This window comes from Nelusetta ayraudi, unplaced genomic scaffold, assembly GCF_046127955.1.
Source record: "Nelusetta ayraudi isolate G7.1 ecotype Tasmania unplaced genomic scaffold, CSIRO-AGI_Nayr_v1 ptg000042l, whole genome shotgun sequence".
Lineage (NCBI taxonomy): Eukaryota > Metazoa > Chordata > Actinopteri > Tetraodontiformes > Monacanthidae > Nelusetta > Nelusetta ayraudi.
Window position 1 is genome coordinate 5568582 of NW_027466092.1, and position 19078 is coordinate 5587659.

Below are 19078 nucleotides of genomic sequence, written 5' to 3' on the forward strand. Positions count from 1 at the left end.
TCATCAAATCATAACGTCTAACCTGCAAAGTATTCTTATTGTTTGTCTGGAATCAGGTTGAAGTATAGCTAAAATTTGGCTAATTAAGGGTTAAGGAAATGTTGATGATGATGATGATGATGATGACGACTGAAAATGTAGTTTTATGTACAGGAATACCTATATATGTATGGTTTTATATATATTTGAAGACAAATTTCTCTTATATTTCTTGTGTGTGTGTGTGTGTTCCTCAGGAAGGGGATGATTGGTACTTGGAGGGATGTGACCAGAAGTGTGAGTGTCTGAGTGGAGGTTTGATTCAGTGCCACAACAGCAGCTGTAAACCAGGCACTGAAATCTGCCAGCTCGAGGATGGAGCATATGACTGCATAGTTGGTATGTCGATGACTCCTTTGTCTCCTTCCTTTTCTACACATTTATGGAGATCATTTTGAAACGCTATGATTTTAGTTCATCTCAATTATCTTTACGTCTTTGTCTTTTTAAAGCAGCTTTATTGTCATTTTGCAGTCAATTGTACGAGCATCATCTTTTCTTTGTTTTGCAGATCCATGTCCGGATAATGCCGAGTATATCGAGTGCGGTCCCGCTTGTATTCCCTCCTGTGAGGCACCTTCCACCAACTGCACAGGCTCATGTATCAGTGGCTGCTTCTGCAAACCAGGGTTTGTCTTCAAGGGACGGCGCTGTGTGCCAGTGGAAAAATGTGGCTGCCTGGATGAAAACAACAACTATTATGAGGTCAGACATTCTATGTGGAACTTTTTCATGTATTATAATGTCGTGAAGGCAACAGATAATTTCATTGCCAGCTGTAAATGCAGGTGTAATGCTATTGGAGGAATACAGTGTAACCTGCCAGTACTGATCATTTCTTCTCCTTCTTCTTCTTCCTCTTTTGTTTTCAGCCTGGTGAGGTTGTAAATGGTGACGGTTGTTCACAGTTGTGCCGCTGTGCAGGCAACTACACTTTGGAATGTCTTGATAACTCCTGTGATCCCGATGAAGAGTGTCGTGAGCATGATGGAGTGTCAGGCTGCTATCCTAAAGGTAAAAAAAGTCTTCTGAACGTGAAGGTTGACAGAGTAGAAATCCATTCATTTCCATCCTTTCAGACCAGTGACATCACATCTGTGACAATATGACCTCTGACAAGAGTTTGTCCTCTTTCATTCCTGCCTGCAGATACATCCACATGCGTAGCTTCTGGTGATCCCCACTACACCACGTTTGACAAGCGTCGTTACAACTTCATGGGCAACTGCAGCTATGTGATGTCTAAACCTTGCAATAGCACATCATCTCTGCCATACTTTGAGGTGCATGCGGACAATGAAAACCGCTTCAACAAGCCTACAATCTCGTATTTGAAGGCTGTGCATGTACATGTGTACGACGTGAAGATCTCCATCTTGAAAGGTGGCACGGTGCAGGTAAGATATTGGCAGATGTGCAATTAAATGTAGTCATTTAGGAGAAGATGTGGCTGATGCAGTTGAGAGACGTCTCTGCTTATGTGTGAACCTGTTTGTTTTTTGTTACCTCTCTAATAATCTTGGCTTTTATTTGAAAGGTGAATGGGACCAACGTGAAGCTGCCCATGACTGCGGCCCCAGGTGTCTCTGTGTCTAAGAAAGGAAAGCATTACACTGTGGCCATGGACTTTGGTGTGACCGTTCGCTATGATGGAAACCACTTTATGGACATCAAAGTTATCAAAGAGTGAGTGAAAGACTGAACTGATGGTCAAAGATGGGACCTGAGTGTGGCCACAAACAAGCAACAAAGTTTTTGAGACAGAGAAGACGCAGGTCTGAGCTCTTGTTGTCACCTCCACATGTCACTGACTTGCACATTTTCTTTCTCTAACTTGCAGCTATGAAGGTTTGCTGTGTGGACTGTGTGGAGATTATGATCTGAATTCTAAGGACGACTTCAGAAAACCAGACGGATTGTTGGCTAAAGACGCCAATGAGTTTGGACACAGCTGGAACACTGATCCTAAGTTAGTAGAGCTTTCAAAGAGCTTTCAAACATAACAGCTATCATAGATGCATGATGGGGTTTTTCCATTCTATTTGTTCAAACTCTGTAAGAGAAGATGGAACTAAGCTTCACTCTTTGAACGGAGGTTGCCATCTCTCCTGGAAACACGGTGAGATTCCCTGATGATGTGTTTGTGTTGACAGGTGTAATCACAAACCACCACCCCCTGGCCCTGAGTGTGACGATGACGAGGAGGAACTGTACGAAAGCTCAGGATTCTGTGGCATCCTTTTGGACAAGAATGGCCCATTTGCTGTGTGCCACAAAAAGATCAATCCCAACGTAAGTGAGATTTCACTAGTCAAATGAAATAAGTTGTTAATCCAGACTGCAGCATGTTCTGCATGTACAATTTCTTGAGGTAAATGTGGTTGTTTGAAGTCATAGAAATACAAGTGACGTACTTCAGCAGTGAGAAGAGCAATTCTTGAAAAATGTCCATGTTGTGACGCTGACAAGAAAGGAGTTGTGACAAGATACTTGTTTTTCAGAATTACTTCAAAGACTGTGTGTTTGACCTGTGTGAGCTGGGCGGTGCGAGGCCCATCCTGTGCGAAGCCATTGAAGCTTATGCGAATGAGTGTCAGGACCGCGGAGTCACCATTGGACCTTGGAGAAATGAAACCTTCTGCCGTAAGCTTTTCCTTACTACAGTATGAAAGCAAAGGAAAGAAGTGAATGGATATTCTTGAAAACTAACTCTCTGGTCCACTTGCAGCCTTGGACTGCGACTCCAACAGCCACTACGAGCCGTGCGCAGACTCGTGCCAAGAGACATGTTCAGGCATGCCCCCCTCCTGCGCTGGTCCCTGTTCTGAAGGCTGTGTCTGCGATCCCGGCTATGTCCTGCATGATGGCAAGTGCGTGTTGAACACCACTTGTTTCGACGACGTCTGCCATTTCAACGGCCAGCTCTATGAGGTACAGTGAAGTTATGCCTTCATAACCATGGACGGAATGTGTATCTACTTGTGTTTTATGTCTTGGACCCAAGGTGCTCCAATTTACTTGAGTCTGTCTTTGTATTTTAGGGTGGAGAAGAATTTTATCTAGAAGACTGCAAGCAGAAGTGTGAATGTAACCCTCCCAATGTGACATGCTCGCCCTTCACTTGCCCCCCAATGCATGAGTGTAAAATCCAAGAAGGAGTGCAGGGATGCTACCCAAGTGGTGAGTTCTCCTGGTCATTTAGTGAGACAAAAACCTTGAATTGAAGGGGTATATGTCGTGTCACATGAGATGTTTTCTCACGTAATAGTAGTAATCATGCAATCAAGTCAGTGACAGCTGCCAGGGCTACATGCCCGGCTATGTGTCTGCGGCAAACTACATCTAAACTTCACCCATTATTCTCTTGCAATGCTTGAGTCATCCCAGGACTGCAGCTTGTCATAAAGATCTACTAAAAACAAGAGCCAATCTGTCATTAGATTCTTGTAATAAATAAAGAGAGGATACGAATAGACCTCTGTTTGGAATTCATTCGATATTGAAGCAGTCATGAAGGAGCTACGGGAGTTGTTCCCTGAAAGTTTGAAAAGGTTCAAGTTGTTTCCTCTGTCCCTCTGTCTCAGACTACCAGGACTGTGTGGTGTCTGGAGATCCTCACTACACGACATTTGACAAGAAGTTCTATACCTTCATGGGAACGTGCACCTACACACTGGCTCGAAGCTGCAAGAACAACACGGGTAAGGAATGAGCTTTAGTCATCACCTGCTGCAGTCCAAGTGCCGTGTTCTGGTAAAAATGATGATGATTGAATGGATTGAATAGTGACACACAACATTCCACATCATGTACTGTGCAGGTCCTTGGTTCTCAGTGGAGGGGAAGAATGAGGAGAGAAACGCCCCAGGAGTGTCGTACCTCAAAAAACTCTATGTCACCGTAAATGGAATCACTGTGACCATGATGAAATCCAGAAAGACGCTGGTCAGTATGGCCCCATCCCGTAGTCTCCCCAATGACACACGCGCATCAGCATCTTCACTCCCTCTCTATTCTTACTTTGCTCTTAATCCAGTGGTTTAATGACATGCCAGCTTTAACCTGGCCCATGATCCCATCTCATTCCTCAGCTTTTATCTTTTTCTCATGCCATAATCCCAGAAATCTTCCACCTTTTCTCCTTGTCATGGATTTGACCAGAGCTGAGATAAAAATCATTTCAAGGTTAAACTTACACAAATGAAGGTTTAAAAAAATAAAAAAAATAAAAATCTAATCAAAACATTCCAGTTTCCCCCAAAGTAATGTAGCCCTGTGTGTAAGATTAAAATATTTCAAGTTCAGTCCTAAAGCAAATGTTTAACTGCAATTCTTGCAACTTCATCCTGAACATATAGAACTGGTGATAATGACAATGTCTATTTCCACTGTCCTGAAGTATTTTTTTCTTTTCTTTTTCTCCTCTGGCAGGTCAATGGACTGAGGGTGAACCTCCCTCATTCTCCTTCTCCCCTCATGTCTCTCAGTCTGGCCGGTCAGTACGTCACCCTGCAGACAACGTTTGGTCTGCGGGTGCGCTGGGATGGCAACCATTATGCTCAGATCACTGTTCCCAGGTTGGTAGTAATAAATAGCTTTACACATTCAGATGACTGGTTATGTGAGTAAAATTGGTTTGGTGTCCTCATTGAGTGAAAATTAGTCCCTTTCATTTTTTTTAAATGTGTTAATAAAGATCAATGTCCCCCTGCTTTCCAAATTTTTACTCATTTTTTTTTTTTACTTGATGTGACAGTGCTGATGTAAATTTAATCTTTGTCTCTTATGAGGTATATTTAATGAAAACTCTCAACATTGTTGTCATGTGTTTCCATAAGTCATCCTCAGTCTCTTTTTCATACAAGATCTCACTCTTCCTTTGGTCCCACAGCTCCTACTACAATCAGACATGTGGCCTCTGTGGCGATTACAACGGGGCACCAGAAAATGACTTCACCAAACCCGATGGCACTCTGGTGACAGATGTCAATGACTTTGCAAACAGCTGGCAGACTGAGGACGATGAGGATTACAGGTGAGTTCCATGCATCTGTCTGAGACTTTGCTTGAAATTCACATCAGTCATATCATCCTCATGTGTTATATCCAATATCTACAGGATTGGACTTTGCTCAAGTGTCTGTTGAGGAGATGTAATCCTGTTGTTTCTCTTTCTGTGCCTGTATTGTGCAGTTGTACCTCAGGTTCAGGGCCAGACCCAGAGTGTGACCCTAAACTTGAGGCTGAGGTGGTCAAACCAGAAAAATGCGGCAAGATTGAAGACAAGACTGGCCCCTTCAAGTAAGGAAGCAGTCTGTGGCTGAGTAGTGAGCTGCTTCAACTCACACTTTAACCCCACAATATCCAGCTCAGTTGTGTCCTCTTCAAAGTGTCCGCAGATTCCTGTGTGGAATACATGATGTCCAATTTTGTCTACTCACAATTAGTCATTGTGTTGAAGACTTTTTGTTCCATGTGATTGACCACTCCCTGTCCTTTCCTTCCTTCCAGGGAGTGCATCTCAGTGGTGGATCCCACTCCGTTCTTCAGGAGTTGCGTGTTTGACATGTGCCAGTACAACGGCAATGAGAGTGTTCTATGTGACCAGCTTCAGGCCTACACAGATGCTTGCCAACAAGCTGGAGCTAAAGTCGATCAGTGGAGGTCTTCAGAATTCTGTCGTAAGTTGGAGGAGACTTGTGAAAGAAATACTTTATGTTTGAGAGAGAAGGTGTTCCGTTCCTCTTGTTAGGGTAAAATACATCTTCATGCAAAGGAGCGCTGCTAATTTCTCCTTTGATCGACGTAAGAACAACAGCACAGCAGTGATGCACCTGAGAACAACCACAATCACAACACATGACACATGTTTTTCCTCTCCTTTTATCCCTTTCTCCCTCCCTCCATTCCATCCCCTGCTTCACCTCTGTTGCTATGTGAAGCCTTGCCCTGCCCACCGAACAGCTCCTACACTTTGTGCATGAGCTCATGCCCAGAGACGTGCCTTGGTGTAGTCGGGCCTTCTGGTTGCGAGGACGTGTGTGTGGAGGGTTGCGAGTGCGACCCTGGCTTTGTTCTCAGTGACGACAAGTGTGTGGAACTGAAAGACTGTGGCTGCGTGGACAGCAATGGATCCTATCACCCTGTAAGTTGAAACATCCCACAAGCAATATTCATCAAATCATAACGTCTAACCTGCAAAGTATTCTTATTGTTTGTCTGGAATCAGGTTGAAGTATAGCTAAAATTTGGCTAATTAAGGGTTAAGGAAATGTTGATGATGATGATGATGATGATGATGATGATGACGACTGAAAATGTAGTTTTATGTACAGGAATACCTATATATGTATGGTTTTATATATATTTGAAGACAAATTTCTCTTATATTTCTTGTGTGTGTGTGTGTGTTCCTCAGGAAGGGGATGATTGGTACTTGGAGGGATGTGACCAGAAGTGTGAGTGTCTGAGTGGAGGTTTGATTCAGTGCCACAACAGCAGCTGTAAACCAGGCACTGAAATCTGCCAGCTCGAGGATGGAGCATATGACTGCATAGTTGGTATGTCGATGACTCCTTTGTCTCCTTCCTTTTCTACACATTTATGGAGATCATTTTGAAACGCTATGATTTTAGTTCATCTCAATTATCTTTACGTCTTTGTCTTTTTAAAGCAGCTTTATTGTCATTTTGCAGTCAATTGTACGAGCATCATCTTTTCTTTGTTTTGCAGATCCATGTCCGGATAATGCCGAGTATATCGAGTGCGGTCCCGCTTGTATTCCCTCCTGTGAGGCACCTTCCACCAACTGCACAGGCTCATGTATCAGTGGCTGCTTCTGCAAACCAGGGTTTGTCTTCAAGGGACGGCGCTGTGTGCCAGTGGAAAAATGTGGCTGCCTGGATGAAAACAACAACTATTATGAGGTCAGACATTCTATGTGGAACTTTTCCAGTTTTCATAATGTCGTGAAGGCAACAGATAATTTCATTGCCAGCTGTAAATGCAGGTGTAATGCTATTGGAGGAATACAGTGTAACCTGCCAGTACTGATCATTTCTTCTCCTTCTTCTTCTTCCTCTTTTGTTTTCAGCCTGGTGAGGTTGTAAATGGTGACGGTTGTTCACAGTTGTGCCGCTGTGCAGGCAACTACACTTTGGAATGTCTTGATAACTCCTGTGATCCCGATGAAGAGTGTCGTGAGCATGATGGAGTGTCAGGCTGCTATCCTAAAGGTAAAAAAAGTCTTCTGAACGTGAAGGTTGACAGAGTAGAAATCCATTCATTTCCATCCTTTCAGACCAGTGCCATCACATCTGTGACAATATGACCTCTGACAAGAGTTTGTCCTCTTTCATTCCTGCCTGCAGATACATCCACATGCGTAGCTTCTGGTGATCCCCACTACACCACGTTTGACAAGCGTCGTTACAACTTCATGGGCAACTGCAGCTATGTGATGTCTAAACCTTGCAATAGCACATCATCTCTGCCATACTTTGAGGTGCATGCGGACAATGAAAACCGCTTCAACAAGCCTACAATCTCGTATTTGAAGGCTGTGCATGTACATGTGTACGACGTGAAGATCTCCATCTTGAAAGGTGGCACGGTGCAGGTAAGATATTGGCAGATGTGCAATTAAATGTAGTCATTTAGGAGAAGATGTGGCTGATGCAGTTGAGAGACGTCTCTGCTTATGTGTGAACCTGTTTGTTTTTTGTTACCTCTCTAATAATCTTGGCTTTTATTTGAAAGGTGAATGGGACCAACGTGAAGCTGCCCATGACTGCGGCCCCAGGTGTCTCTGTGTCTAAGAAAGGAAAGCATTACACTGTGGCCATGGACTTTGGTGTGACCGTTCGCTATGATGGAAACCACTTTATGGACATCAAAGTTATCAAAGAGTGAGTGAAAGACTGAACTGATGGTCAAAGATGGGACCTGAGTGTGGCCACAAACAAGCAACAAAGTTTTTGAGACAGAGAAGGCGCAGGTCTGAGCTCTTGTTGTCACCTCCACATGTCACTGACTTGCACATTTTCTTTCTCTAACTTGCAGCTATGAAGGTTTGCTGTGTGGACTGTGTGGAGATTATGATCTGAATTCTAAGGACGACTTCAGAAAACCAGACGGATTGTTGGCTAAAGACGCCAATGAGTTTGGACACAGCTGGAACACTGATCCTAAGTTAGTAGAGCTTTCAAAGAGCTTTCAAACATAACAGCTATCATAGATGCATGATGGGGTTTTTCCATTCTATTTGTTCAAACTCTGTAAGAGAAGATGGAACTAAGCTTCACTCTTTGAACGGAGGTTGCCATCTCTCCTGGAAACACGGTGAGATTCCCTGATGATGTGTTTGTGTTGACAGGTGTAATCACAAACCACCACCCCCTGGCCCTGAGTGTGACGATGACGAGGAGGAACTGTACGAAAGCTCAGGATTCTGTGGCATCCTTTTGGACAAGAATGGCCCATTTGCTGTGTGCCACAAAAAGATCAATCCCAACGTAAGTGAGATTTCACTAGCCAAATGAAATAAGTTGTTAATCCAGACTGCAGCATGTTCTGCATGTACAATTTCTTGAGGTAAATGTGGTTGTTTGAAGTCATAGAAATACAAGTGACGTACTTCAGCAGTGAGAAGAGCAATTCTTGAAAAATGTCCAAGTTGTGACACTGACAAGAAAGGAGTTGTGACAAGATACTTGTTTTTCAGAATTACTTCAAAGACTGTGTGTTTGACCTGTGTGAGCTGGGCGGAGCGAGGCCCATCCTGTGCGAAGCCATTGAAGCTTATGCGAATGAGTGTCAGGACCGCGGAGTCACCATTGGACTTTGGAGAAATGAAACCTTCTGCCGTAAGCTTTTCCTTACTACAGTATGAAGGCAAAGGAAAGAAGTGAATGGATATTCTTGAAAACTAACTCTCTGGTCCACTTGCAGCCTTGGACTGCGACTCCAACAGCCACTACGAGCCGTGCGCAGACTCGTGCCAAGAGACATGTTCAGGCATGCCCCCCTCCTGCGCTGGTCCCTGTTCTGAAGGCTGTGTCTGCGATCCCGGCTATGTCCTGCGTGATGGCAAGTGCGTGTTGAAGACCACTTGTTTCGACGACGTCTGCCATTTCAACGGCCAGCTCTATGAGGTACAGTGAAGTTATGCCTTCATAACCATGGACGGAATGTGTATCTACTTGTGTTTTATGTCTTGGACCCAAGGTGCTCCAATTTACTTGAGTCTGTCTTTGTATTTTAGGGTGGAGAAGAATTTTATCTAGAAGACTGCAAGCAGAAGTGTGAATGTAACCCTCCCAATGTGACATGCTCGCCCTTCACTTGCCCCCCAATGCATGAGTGTAAAATCCAAGAAGGAGTGCAGGGATGCTACCCAAGTGGTGAGTTCTCCTGGTCATTTAGTGAGACAAAAACCTTGAATTGAAGGGGTATATTTCGTGTCACATGAGATGTTTTCTCACGTAATAGTAGTAATCATGCAATCAAGTCAGTGACAGCTGCCAGGGCTACATGCCCGGCTATGTGTCTGCGGCAAACTACATCTAAACTTCACCCATTATTCTCTTGCAATGCTTGAGTCATCCCAGGACTGTAGCTTGTCATAAAGATCTACTAAAAACAAGAGCCAATCTGTCATTAGATTCTTGTAATAAATAAAGAGAGGATACGAATAGACCTCTGTTTTTGAATTCATTCGATATTGAACCAGTCATGAAGGAGCTACGGGAGTTGTTCCCTGAAAGTTTGAAAATGTTCAAGTTGTTTCCTCTGTCCCTCTGTCTCAGACTACCAGGACTGTGTGGTGTCTGGAGATCCTCACTACACGACATTTGACAAGAAGTTCTATACCTTCATGGGAACATGCACCTACACACTGGCTCGAAGCTGCAAGAACAACACGGGTAAGGAATGAGCTTTAGTCATCACCTGCTGCAGTCCAAGTGCCGTGTTCTGGTAAAAATGATGATGATTGAATGGATTGAATAGTGACACACAACATTCCACATCATGTACTGTGCAGGTCCTTGGTTCTCAGTGGAGGGGAAGAATGAGGAGAGAAATGTCCCAGGAGTGTCGTACCTCAAAAAACTCTATGTCACCGTAAATGGAATCACTGTGACCATGATGAAATCCAGAAAGACGCTGGTCAGTATGGCCCCATCCCGTAGTCTCCCCAATGACACACGCGCATCAGCATCTTCACTCCCTCTCTATTCTTTGCTCTTAATCCAGTGGTTTAATGACATGCCAGCTTTAACCTGGCCCATGATCCCGTCTCATTCCTCAGCTTTTATCTTTTTCTCATGCCATAATCCCAGAAATCTTCCACCTTTTCTCCTTGTCATGGATTTGACCAGAGCTGAGATAAAAATCATTTCAAGGTTAAACTTACACAAATGAAGGTTTAAAAAAATAAAAATAAATAAAAATCTAATCAAAACATTCCAGTTTCCCCCAAAGTAATGTAGCCCTGTGTGTAAGATTAAAATATTTCAAGTTCAGTCCTAAAGCAAATGTTTAACTGCAATTCTTGCAACTTCATCCTGAACATATAGAACTGGTGATAATGACAATGTCTATTTCCACTGTCCTGAAGTATTTTTTTCTTTTCTTTTTCTCCTCTGGCAGGTCAATGGACTGAGGGTGAACCTCCCTCATTCTCCTTCTCCCCTCATGTCTCTCAGTCTGGCCGGTCAGTACGTCACCCTGCAGACAACGTTTGGTCTGCGGGTGCGCTGGGATGGCAACCATTATGCTCAGATCACTGTTCCCAGGTTGGTAGTAATAAATAGCTTTACACATTGAGATGACTGGTTATGTGAGTAAAATTGGTTTGGTGTCCTCATTGAGTGAAAATTTGTCCCTTTCATTTTTTTAAAAAATGTGTTAATAAAGATCAATGTCCCCCTGCTTTCCAAATTTTTACTCATTTTTTTTTTTTTTACTTGATGTGACAGTGCTGATGTAAATTTAATCTTTGTCTCTTATGAGGTATATTTAATGAAAACTCTCAACATTGTTGTCATGTGTTTCCATAAGTCATCCTCAGTCTCTTTTTCATACAAGATCTCACTCTTCCTTTGGTCCCACAGCTCCTACTACAATCAGACATGTGGCCTCTGTGGCGATTACAACGGGGCACCAGAAAATGACTTCACCAAACCCGATGGCACTCTGGTGACAGATGTCAATGACTTTGCAAACAGCTGGCAGACTGAGGACGATGAGGATTACAGGTGAGTTCCATGCATCTGTCTGAGACTTTGCTTGAAATTCACATCAGTCATATCATCCTCATGTGTTATATCCAATATCTACAGGATTGGACTTTGCTCAAGTGTCTGTTGAGGAGATGTAATCCTGTTGTTTCTCTTTCTGTGCCTGTATTGTGCAGTTGTACCTCAGGTTCAGGGCCAGACCCAGAGTGTGACCCTAAACTTGAGGCTGAGGTGGTCAAACCAGAAAAATGCGGCAAGATTGAAGACAAGACTGGCCCCTTCAAGTAAGGAAGCAGTCTGTGGCTGAGTAGTGAGCTGCTTCAACTCACACTTTAACCCCACAATATCCAGCTCAGTTGTGTCCTCTTCAAAGTGTCCGCAGATTCCTGTGTGGAATACATGATGTCCAATTTTGTCTACTCACAATTAGTCATTGTGTTGAAGACTTTTTGTTCCATGTGATTGACCACTCCCTGTCCTTTCCTTCCTTCCAGGGAGTGCATCTCAGTGGTGGATCCCACTCCGTTCTTCAGGAGTTGCGTGTTTGACATGTGCCAGTACAACGGCAATGAGAGTGTTCTATGTGACCAGCTTCAGGCCTACACAGATGCTTGCCAACAAGCTGGAGCTAAAGTCGATCAGTGGAGGTCTTCAGAATTCTGTCGTAAGTTGGAGGAGACTTGTGAAAGAAATACTTTATGTTTGAGAGAGAAGGTGTTCCGTTCCTCTTGTTAGGGTAAAATACATCTTCATGCAAAGGAGCGCTGCTAATTTCTCCTTTGATCGACGTAAGAACAACAGCACAGCAGTGATGCACCTGAGAACAACCACAATCACAACACATGACACATGTTTTTCCTCTCCTTTTATCCCTTTCTCCCTCCCTCCATTCCATCCCCTGCTTCACCTCTGTTGCTATGTGAAGCCTTGCCCTGCCCACCGAACAGCTCCTACACTTTGTGCATGAGCTCATGCCCAGAGACGTGCCTTGGTGTAGTCGGGCCTTCTGGTTGCGAGGACGTGTGTGTGGAGGGTTGCGAGTGCGACCCTGGCTTTGTTCTCAGTGACGACAAGTGTGTGGAACTGAAAGACTGTGGCTGCGTGGACAGCAATGGATCCTATCACCCTGTAAGTTGAAACATCCCACAAGCAATAATCATCAAATCATAACGTCTAACCTGCAAAGTATTCTTATTGTTTGTCTGGAATCAGGTTGAAGTATAGCTAAAATTTGGCTAATTAAGGGTTAAGGAAATGTTGATGATGATGATGATGATGATGATGATGATGACGACTGAAAATGTAGTTTTATGTACAGGAATACCTATATATGTATGGTTTTATATATATTTGAAGACAAATTTCTCTTATATTTCTTGTGTGTGTGTGTGTGTTCCTCAGGAAGGGGATGATTGGTACTTGGAGGGATGTGACCAGAAGTGTGAGTGTCTGAGTGGAGGTTTGATTCAGTGCCACAACAGCAGCTGTAAACCAGGCACTGAAATCTGCCAGCTCGAGGATGGAGCATATGACTGCATAGTTGGTATGTCGATGACTCCTTTGTCTCCTTCCTTTTCTACACATTTATGGAGATCATTTTGAAACGCTATGATTTTAGTTCATCTCAATTATCTTTACGTCTTTGTCTTTTTAAAGCAGCTTTATTGTCATTTTGCAGTCAATTGTACGAGCATCATCTTTTCTTTGTTTTGCAGATCCATGTCCGGATAATGCAGAGTATATCGAGTGCGGTCCCGCTTGTATTCCCTCCTGTGAGGCACCTTCCACCAACTGCACAGGCTCATGTATCAGTGGCTGCTTCTGCAAACCAGGGTTTGTCTTCAAGGGACGGCGCTGTGTGCCAGTGGAAAAATGTGGCTGCCTGGATGAAAACAACAACTATTATGAGGTCAGACATTCTATGTGGAACTTTTTCATGTATTATAATGTCGTGAAGGCAACAGATAATTTCATTGCCAGCTGTAAATGCAGGTGTAATGCTATTGGAGGAATACAGTGTAACCTGCCAGTACTGATCATTTCTTCTCCTTCTTCTTCTTCCTCTTTTGTTTTCAGCCTGGTGAGGTTGTAAATGGTGACGGTTGTTCACAGTTGTGCCGCTGTGCAGGCAACTACACTTTGGAATGTGTTGATAACTCCTGTGATCCCGATGAAGAGTGTCGTGAGCATGATGGAGTGTCAGGCTGCTATCCTAAAGGTAAAAAAGTCTGCTGAATGTGAAGGTTGACAGAGTAGAAATCCATTAATTTCCATCCTTTCAGACCAGTGACATCACATCTGTGACAATATGACCTCTGACAAGAGTTTGTCCTCTTTCATTCCTGCCTGTAGATACATCCACATGCGTAGCTTCTGGTGATCCCCACTACACCACGTTTGACAAGCGTCGTTACAACTTCATGGGCAACTGCAGCTATGTGATGTCTAAACCTTGCAATAGCACATCATCTCTGCCATACTTTGAGGTGCATGCGGACAATGAAAACCGCTTCAACAAGCCTACAATCTCGTATTTGAAGGCTGTGCATGTACATGTGTACGACGTGAAGATCTCCATCTTGAAAGGTGGCACGGTGCAGGTAAGATATTGGCAGATGTGCAATTAAATGTAGTCATTTAGGAGAAGATGTGGCTGATGCAGTTGAGAGACGTCTCTGCTTATGTGTGAACCTGTTTGTTTTTTGTTACCTCTCTAATAATCTTGGCTTTTATTTGAAAGGTGAATGGGACCAACGTGAAGCTGCCCATGACTGCGGCCCCAGGTGTCTCTGTGTCTAAGAAAGGAAAGCATTACACTGTGGCCATGGACTTTGGTGTGACCGTTCGCTATGATGGAAACCACTTTATGGACATCAAAGTTATCAAAGAGTGAGTGAAAGACTGAACTGATGGTCAAAGATGGGACCTGAGTGTGGCCACAAACAAGCAACAAAGTTTTTGAGACAGAGAAGACGCAGGTCTGAGCTCTTGTTGTCACCTCCACATGTCACTGACTTGCACATTTTCTTTCTCTAACTTGCAGCTATGAAGGTTTGCTGTGTGGACTGTGTGGAGATTATGATCTGAATTCTAAGGACGACTTCAGAAAACCAGACGGATTGTTGGCTAAAGACGCCAATGAGTTTGGACACAGCTGGAACACTGATCCTAAGTTAGTAGAGCTTTCAAAGAGCTTTCAAACATAACAGCTATCATAGATGCATGATGGGGTTTTTCCATTCTATTTGTTCAAACTCTGTAAGAGAAGATGGAACTAAGCTTCACTCTTTGAACGGAGGTTGCCATCTCTCCTGGAAACACGGTGAGATTCCCTGATGATGTGTTTGTGTTGACAGGTGTAATCACAAACCACCACCCCCTGGCCCTGAGTGTGACGATGACGAGGAGGAACTGTACGAAAGCTCAGGATTCTGTGGCATCCTTTTGGACAAGAATGGCCCATTTGCTGTGTGCCACAAAAAGATCAATCCCAACGTAAGTGAGATTTCACTAGCCAAATGAAATAAGTTGTTAATCCAGACTGCAGCATGTTCTGCATGTACAATTTCTTGAGGTAAATGTGGTTGTTTGAAGTCATAGAAATACAAGTGACGTACTTCAGCAGTGAGAAGAGCAATTCTTGAAAAATGTCCAAGTTGTGACGCTGACAAGAAAGGAGTTGTGACAAGATACTTGTTTTTCAGAATTACTTCAAAGACTGTGTGTTTGACCTGTGTGAGCTGGGCGGAGCGAGGCCCATCCTTTGCGAAGCCATTGAAGCTTATGCGAATGAGTGTCAGGACCGCGGAGTCACCATTGGACCTTGGAGAAATGAAACCTTCTGCCGTAAGCTTTTCCTTACTACAGTATGAAAGCAAAGGAAAGAAGTGAATGGATATTCTTGAAAACTAACTCTCTGGTCCACTTGCAGCCTTGGACTGCGACTCCAACAGCCACTACGAGCCGTGCGCAGACTCGTGCCAAGAGACATGTTCAGGCATGCCCCCCTCCTGCGCTGGTCCCTGTTCTGAAGGCTGTGTCTGCGATCCCGGCTATGTCCTGCATGATGGCAAGTGCGTGTTGAACACCACTTGTTTCGACGACGTCTGCCATTTCAACGGCCAGCTCTATGAGGTACAGTGAAGTTATGCCTTCATAACCATGGACGGAATGTGTATCTACTTGTGTTTTATGTCTTGGACCCAAGGTGCTCCAATTTACTTGAGTCTGTCTTTGTATTTTAGGGTGGAGAAGAATTTTATCTAGAAGACTGCAAGCAGAAGTGTGAATGTAACCCTCCCAATGTGACATGCTCGCCCTTCACTTGCCCCCCAATGCATGAGTGTAAAATCCAAGAAGGAGTGCAGGGATGCTACCCAAGTGGTGAGTTCTCCTGGTCATTTAGTGAGACAAAAACCTTGAATTGAAGGGGTATATTTCGTGTCACATGAGATGTTTTCTCACGTAATAGTAGTAATCATGCAATGAAGTCAGTGACAGCTGCCAGGGCTACATGCCTGGCTATGTGTCTGCGGCAAACTACATCTAAACTTCACCCATTATTCTCTTGCAATGCTTGAGTAATCCCAGGACTGCAGCTTGTCATAAAGATCTACTAAAAACAAGATCTAATCTGTCATTAGATTATTTTAATAAATAAAGAGAGGATACGAATAGACCTCTGTTTGGAATTCATTCGATATTGAAGCAGTCATGAAGGAGGAGTTGTTCCCTGAAAGTTTGAAAAGGTTCAAGTTGTTTCCTCTGTCCCTCTTTCTCAGACTACCAGGACTGTGTGGTGTCTGGAGATCCTCACTACACAACATTTGACAAGAAGTTCTATACCTTCATGGGAACGTGCACCTACACACTGGCTCGAAGCTGCAAGAACAACACGGGTAAGGAATGAGCTTTAGTCATCACCTGCTGCAGTCCAAGTGCCGTGTTCTGGTAAAAATGATGATGATTGAATGGATTGAATAGTGACACACAACATTCCACATCATGTACTGTGCAGGTCCTTGGTTCTCAGTGGAGGGGAAGAATGAGGAGAGAAATGTCCCAGGAGTGTCGTACCTCAAAAAACTCTATGTCACCGTAAATGGAATCACTGTGACCATGATGAAATCCAGAAAGACGCTGGTCAGTATGGCCCCATCCCGTAGTCTCCCCAATGACACATGCGCATCAGCATCTTCACTCCCTCTCTATTCTTACTTTGCTCTTAATCCAGTGGTTTAATGACATGCCAGCTTTAACCTGGCCCATGATCCCGTCTCATTCCTCAGCTTTTATCTTTTTCTCATGCCATAATCCCAGAAATCTTCCACCTTTTCTCCTTGTCATGGATTTGACCAGAGCTGAGATAAAAATCATTTCAAGGTTAAACTTACACAAATGAAGGTTTAAAAAAATAAAAAAAAATAAAAATCTGATCGAAACATTCCAGTTTCCCCCAAAGTAATGTAGCCCTGTGTGTAAGATTAAAATATTTCAAGTTCAGTCCTAAAGCAAATGTTTAACTGCAATTCTTGCAACTTCATCCTGAACATATAGAACTGGTGATAATGACAATGTCTATTTCCACTGTCCTGAAGTATTTTTTTCTTTTCTTTTTCTCCTCTGGCAGGTCAATGGACTGAGGGTGAACCTCCCTCATTCTCCTTCTCCCCTCATGTCTCTCAGTCTGGCCGGTCAGTACGTCACCCTGCAGACAACGTTTGGTCTGCGGGTGCGCTGGGATGGCAACCATTATGCTCAGATCACTGTTCCCAGGTTGGTAGTAATAAATAGCTTTACACATTCAGATGACTGGTTATGTGAGTAAAATTGGTTTGGTGTCCTCATTGAGTGAAAATTTGTCCCTTTCATTTTTTTAAAAAAATGTGTTAATAAAGATCGATGTCCCCCTACTTTCCAAATTTTTACTCATTTTTTTTTTTTACTTGATGTGACAGTGCTGATGTAAATGTAATCTTTGTCTCTTATGAGGTATATTTAATGAAAACTCTCAACATTGTTGTCATGTGTTTCCATAAGTCATCCTCAGTCTCTTTTTCATACAAGATCTCACTCTTCCTTTGGTCCCACAGCTCCTACTACAATCAGACATGTGGCCTCTGTGGCGATTACAACGGGGCACCAGAAAATGACTTCACCAAACCCGATGGCACTCTGGTGACAGATGTCAATGACTTTGCAAACAGCTGGCAGACTGAGGACGATGAGGATTACAGGTGAGTTCCATGCATCTGTCTGAGACTTTGCTTGAAATTCACATCAGTCATATCATCCTCATGTGTTATATCCAATATCTACAGGATTGGACTTTGCTCAAGTGTCTGTTGAGGAGATGTAATCCTGTTGTTTCTCTTTCTGTGCCTGTATTGTGCAGTTGTACCTCAGGTTCAGGGCCAGACCCAGAGTGTGACCCTAAACTTGAGGCTGAGGTGGTCAAACCAGAAAAATGCGGCAAGATTGAAGACAAGACTGGCCCCTTCAAGTAAGGAAGCAGTCTGTGGCTGAGTAGTGAGCTGCTTCAACTCACACTTTAACCCCACAATATCCAGCTCAGTTGTGTCCTCTTCAAAGTGTCCGCAGATTCCTGTGTGGAATACATGATGTCCAATTTTGTCTACTCACAATTAGTCATTGTGTTGAAGACTTTTTGTTCCATGTGATTGACCACTCCCTGTCCTTTCCTTCCTTCCAGGGAGTGCATCTCAGTGGTGGATCCCACTCCGTTCTTCAGGAGTTGCGTGTTTGACATGTGCCAGTACAACGGCAATGAGAGTGTTCTATGTGACCAGCTTCAGGCCTACACAGATGCTTGCCAACAAGCTGGAGCTAAAGTCGATCAGTGGAGGTCTTCAGAATTCTGTCGTAAGTTGGAGGAGACTTGTGAAAGAAATACTTTATGTTTGAGAGAGAAGGTGTTCCGTTCCTCTTGTTAGGGTAAAATACATCTTCATGCAAAGGAGCGCTGCTAATTTCTCCTTTGATCGACGTAAGAACAACAGCACAGCAGTGATGCACCTGAGAACAACCACAATCACAACACATGACACATGTTTTTCCTCTCCTTTTATCCCTTTCTCCCTCCCTCCATTCCATCCCCTGCTTCACCTCTGTTGCTATGTGAAGCCTTGCCCTGCCCACCGAACAGCTCCTACACTTTGTGCATGAGCTCATGCCCAGAGACGTGCCTTGGTGTAGTCGGGCCTTCTGGTTGCGAGGACGTGTGTGTGGAGGGTTGCGAGTGCGACCCTGGCTTTGTTCTCAGTGACGACAAGTGTGTGGAACTGAAAGACTGTGGCTGCGTGGACAGCAATGGATCCTATCACCCTGTAAGTTGAAACATCCCACAAGCAATATTCATCAAATCATAACGTCTAACCTGCAAAGTATTCTTATTGTTTGTCTGGAATCAGGTTGAAGTATAGCTAAAATTTGGCTAATTAAGGGTTAAGGAAATGTTGATGATGATGATGATGATGATGATGATGATGATGATGATGATGATGACGACGACTGAAAATGTAGTTTTATGTACAGGAATACCTATATATGTATGGTTTTATATATATTTGAAGACAAATTTCTCTTATATTTCTTGTGTGTGTGTGTGTGTGTGTTCCTCAGGAAGGGGATGATTGGTACTTGGAGGGATGTGACCAGAAGTGTGAGTGTCTGAGTGGAGGTTTGATTCAGTGCCACAACAGCAGCTGTAAACCAGGCACTGAAATCTGCCAGCTCGAGGATGGAGCATATGACTGCATAGTTGGTATGTCGATGACTCC

General features: G+C 43.7%; 1 protein-coding gene across 1 annotated transcript in view; it reads left to right on the forward strand.

Annotated features, from left to right (window-relative positions):
- The window catches only part of zanl (zonadhesin, like), a 68382-nt gene that overhangs the window by 23860 nt on the left and 25444 nt on the right, over positions 1–19078 (forward strand). The window contains exons 67-118 of the mRNA XM_076035556.1: positions 237–378; positions 551–744; positions 912–1053; positions 1189–1436; positions 1577–1725; positions 1880–2008; positions 2193–2331; positions 2541–2682; positions 2768–2970; positions 3081–3219; positions 3624–3740; positions 3860–3984; positions 4471–4616; positions 4931–5074; positions 5233–5340; positions 5551–5720; positions 5982–6184; positions 6458–6599; positions 6772–6965; positions 7133–7274; positions 7410–7657; positions 7798–7946; positions 8101–8229; positions 8414–8552; positions 8762–8903; positions 8989–9191; positions 9302–9440; positions 9846–9962; positions 10082–10206; positions 10690–10835; positions 11154–11297; positions 11456–11563; positions 11774–11943; positions 12205–12407; positions 12681–12822; positions 12995–13188; positions 13356–13497; positions 13632–13879; positions 14020–14168; positions 14323–14451; positions 14636–14774; positions 14984–15125; positions 15211–15413; positions 15524–15662; positions 16061–16177; positions 16297–16421; positions 16909–17054; positions 17372–17515; positions 17674–17781; positions 17992–18161; positions 18423–18625; positions 18921–19062. Of these exons, the coding sequence (XP_075891671.1) occupies positions 237–378; positions 551–744; positions 912–1053; positions 1189–1436; positions 1577–1725; positions 1880–2008; positions 2193–2331; positions 2541–2682; positions 2768–2970; positions 3081–3219; positions 3624–3740; positions 3860–3984; positions 4471–4616; positions 4931–5074; positions 5233–5340; positions 5551–5720; positions 5982–6184; positions 6458–6599; positions 6772–6965; positions 7133–7274; positions 7410–7657; positions 7798–7946; positions 8101–8229; positions 8414–8552; positions 8762–8903; positions 8989–9191; positions 9302–9440; positions 9846–9962; positions 10082–10206; positions 10690–10835; positions 11154–11297; positions 11456–11563; positions 11774–11943; positions 12205–12407; positions 12681–12822; positions 12995–13188; positions 13356–13497; positions 13632–13879; positions 14020–14168; positions 14323–14451; positions 14636–14774; positions 14984–15125; positions 15211–15413; positions 15524–15662; positions 16061–16177; positions 16297–16421; positions 16909–17054; positions 17372–17515; positions 17674–17781; positions 17992–18161; positions 18423–18625; positions 18921–19062 (8062 nt within the window). The remainder of the gene's footprint in view (positions 1–236; positions 379–550; positions 745–911; positions 1054–1188; positions 1437–1576; positions 1726–1879; positions 2009–2192; positions 2332–2540; positions 2683–2767; positions 2971–3080; positions 3220–3623; positions 3741–3859; positions 3985–4470; positions 4617–4930; positions 5075–5232; positions 5341–5550; positions 5721–5981; positions 6185–6457; positions 6600–6771; positions 6966–7132; positions 7275–7409; positions 7658–7797; positions 7947–8100; positions 8230–8413; positions 8553–8761; positions 8904–8988; positions 9192–9301; positions 9441–9845; positions 9963–10081; positions 10207–10689; positions 10836–11153; positions 11298–11455; positions 11564–11773; positions 11944–12204; positions 12408–12680; positions 12823–12994; positions 13189–13355; positions 13498–13631; positions 13880–14019; positions 14169–14322; positions 14452–14635; positions 14775–14983; positions 15126–15210; positions 15414–15523; positions 15663–16060; positions 16178–16296; positions 16422–16908; positions 17055–17371; positions 17516–17673; positions 17782–17991; positions 18162–18422; positions 18626–18920; positions 19063–19078) is intronic.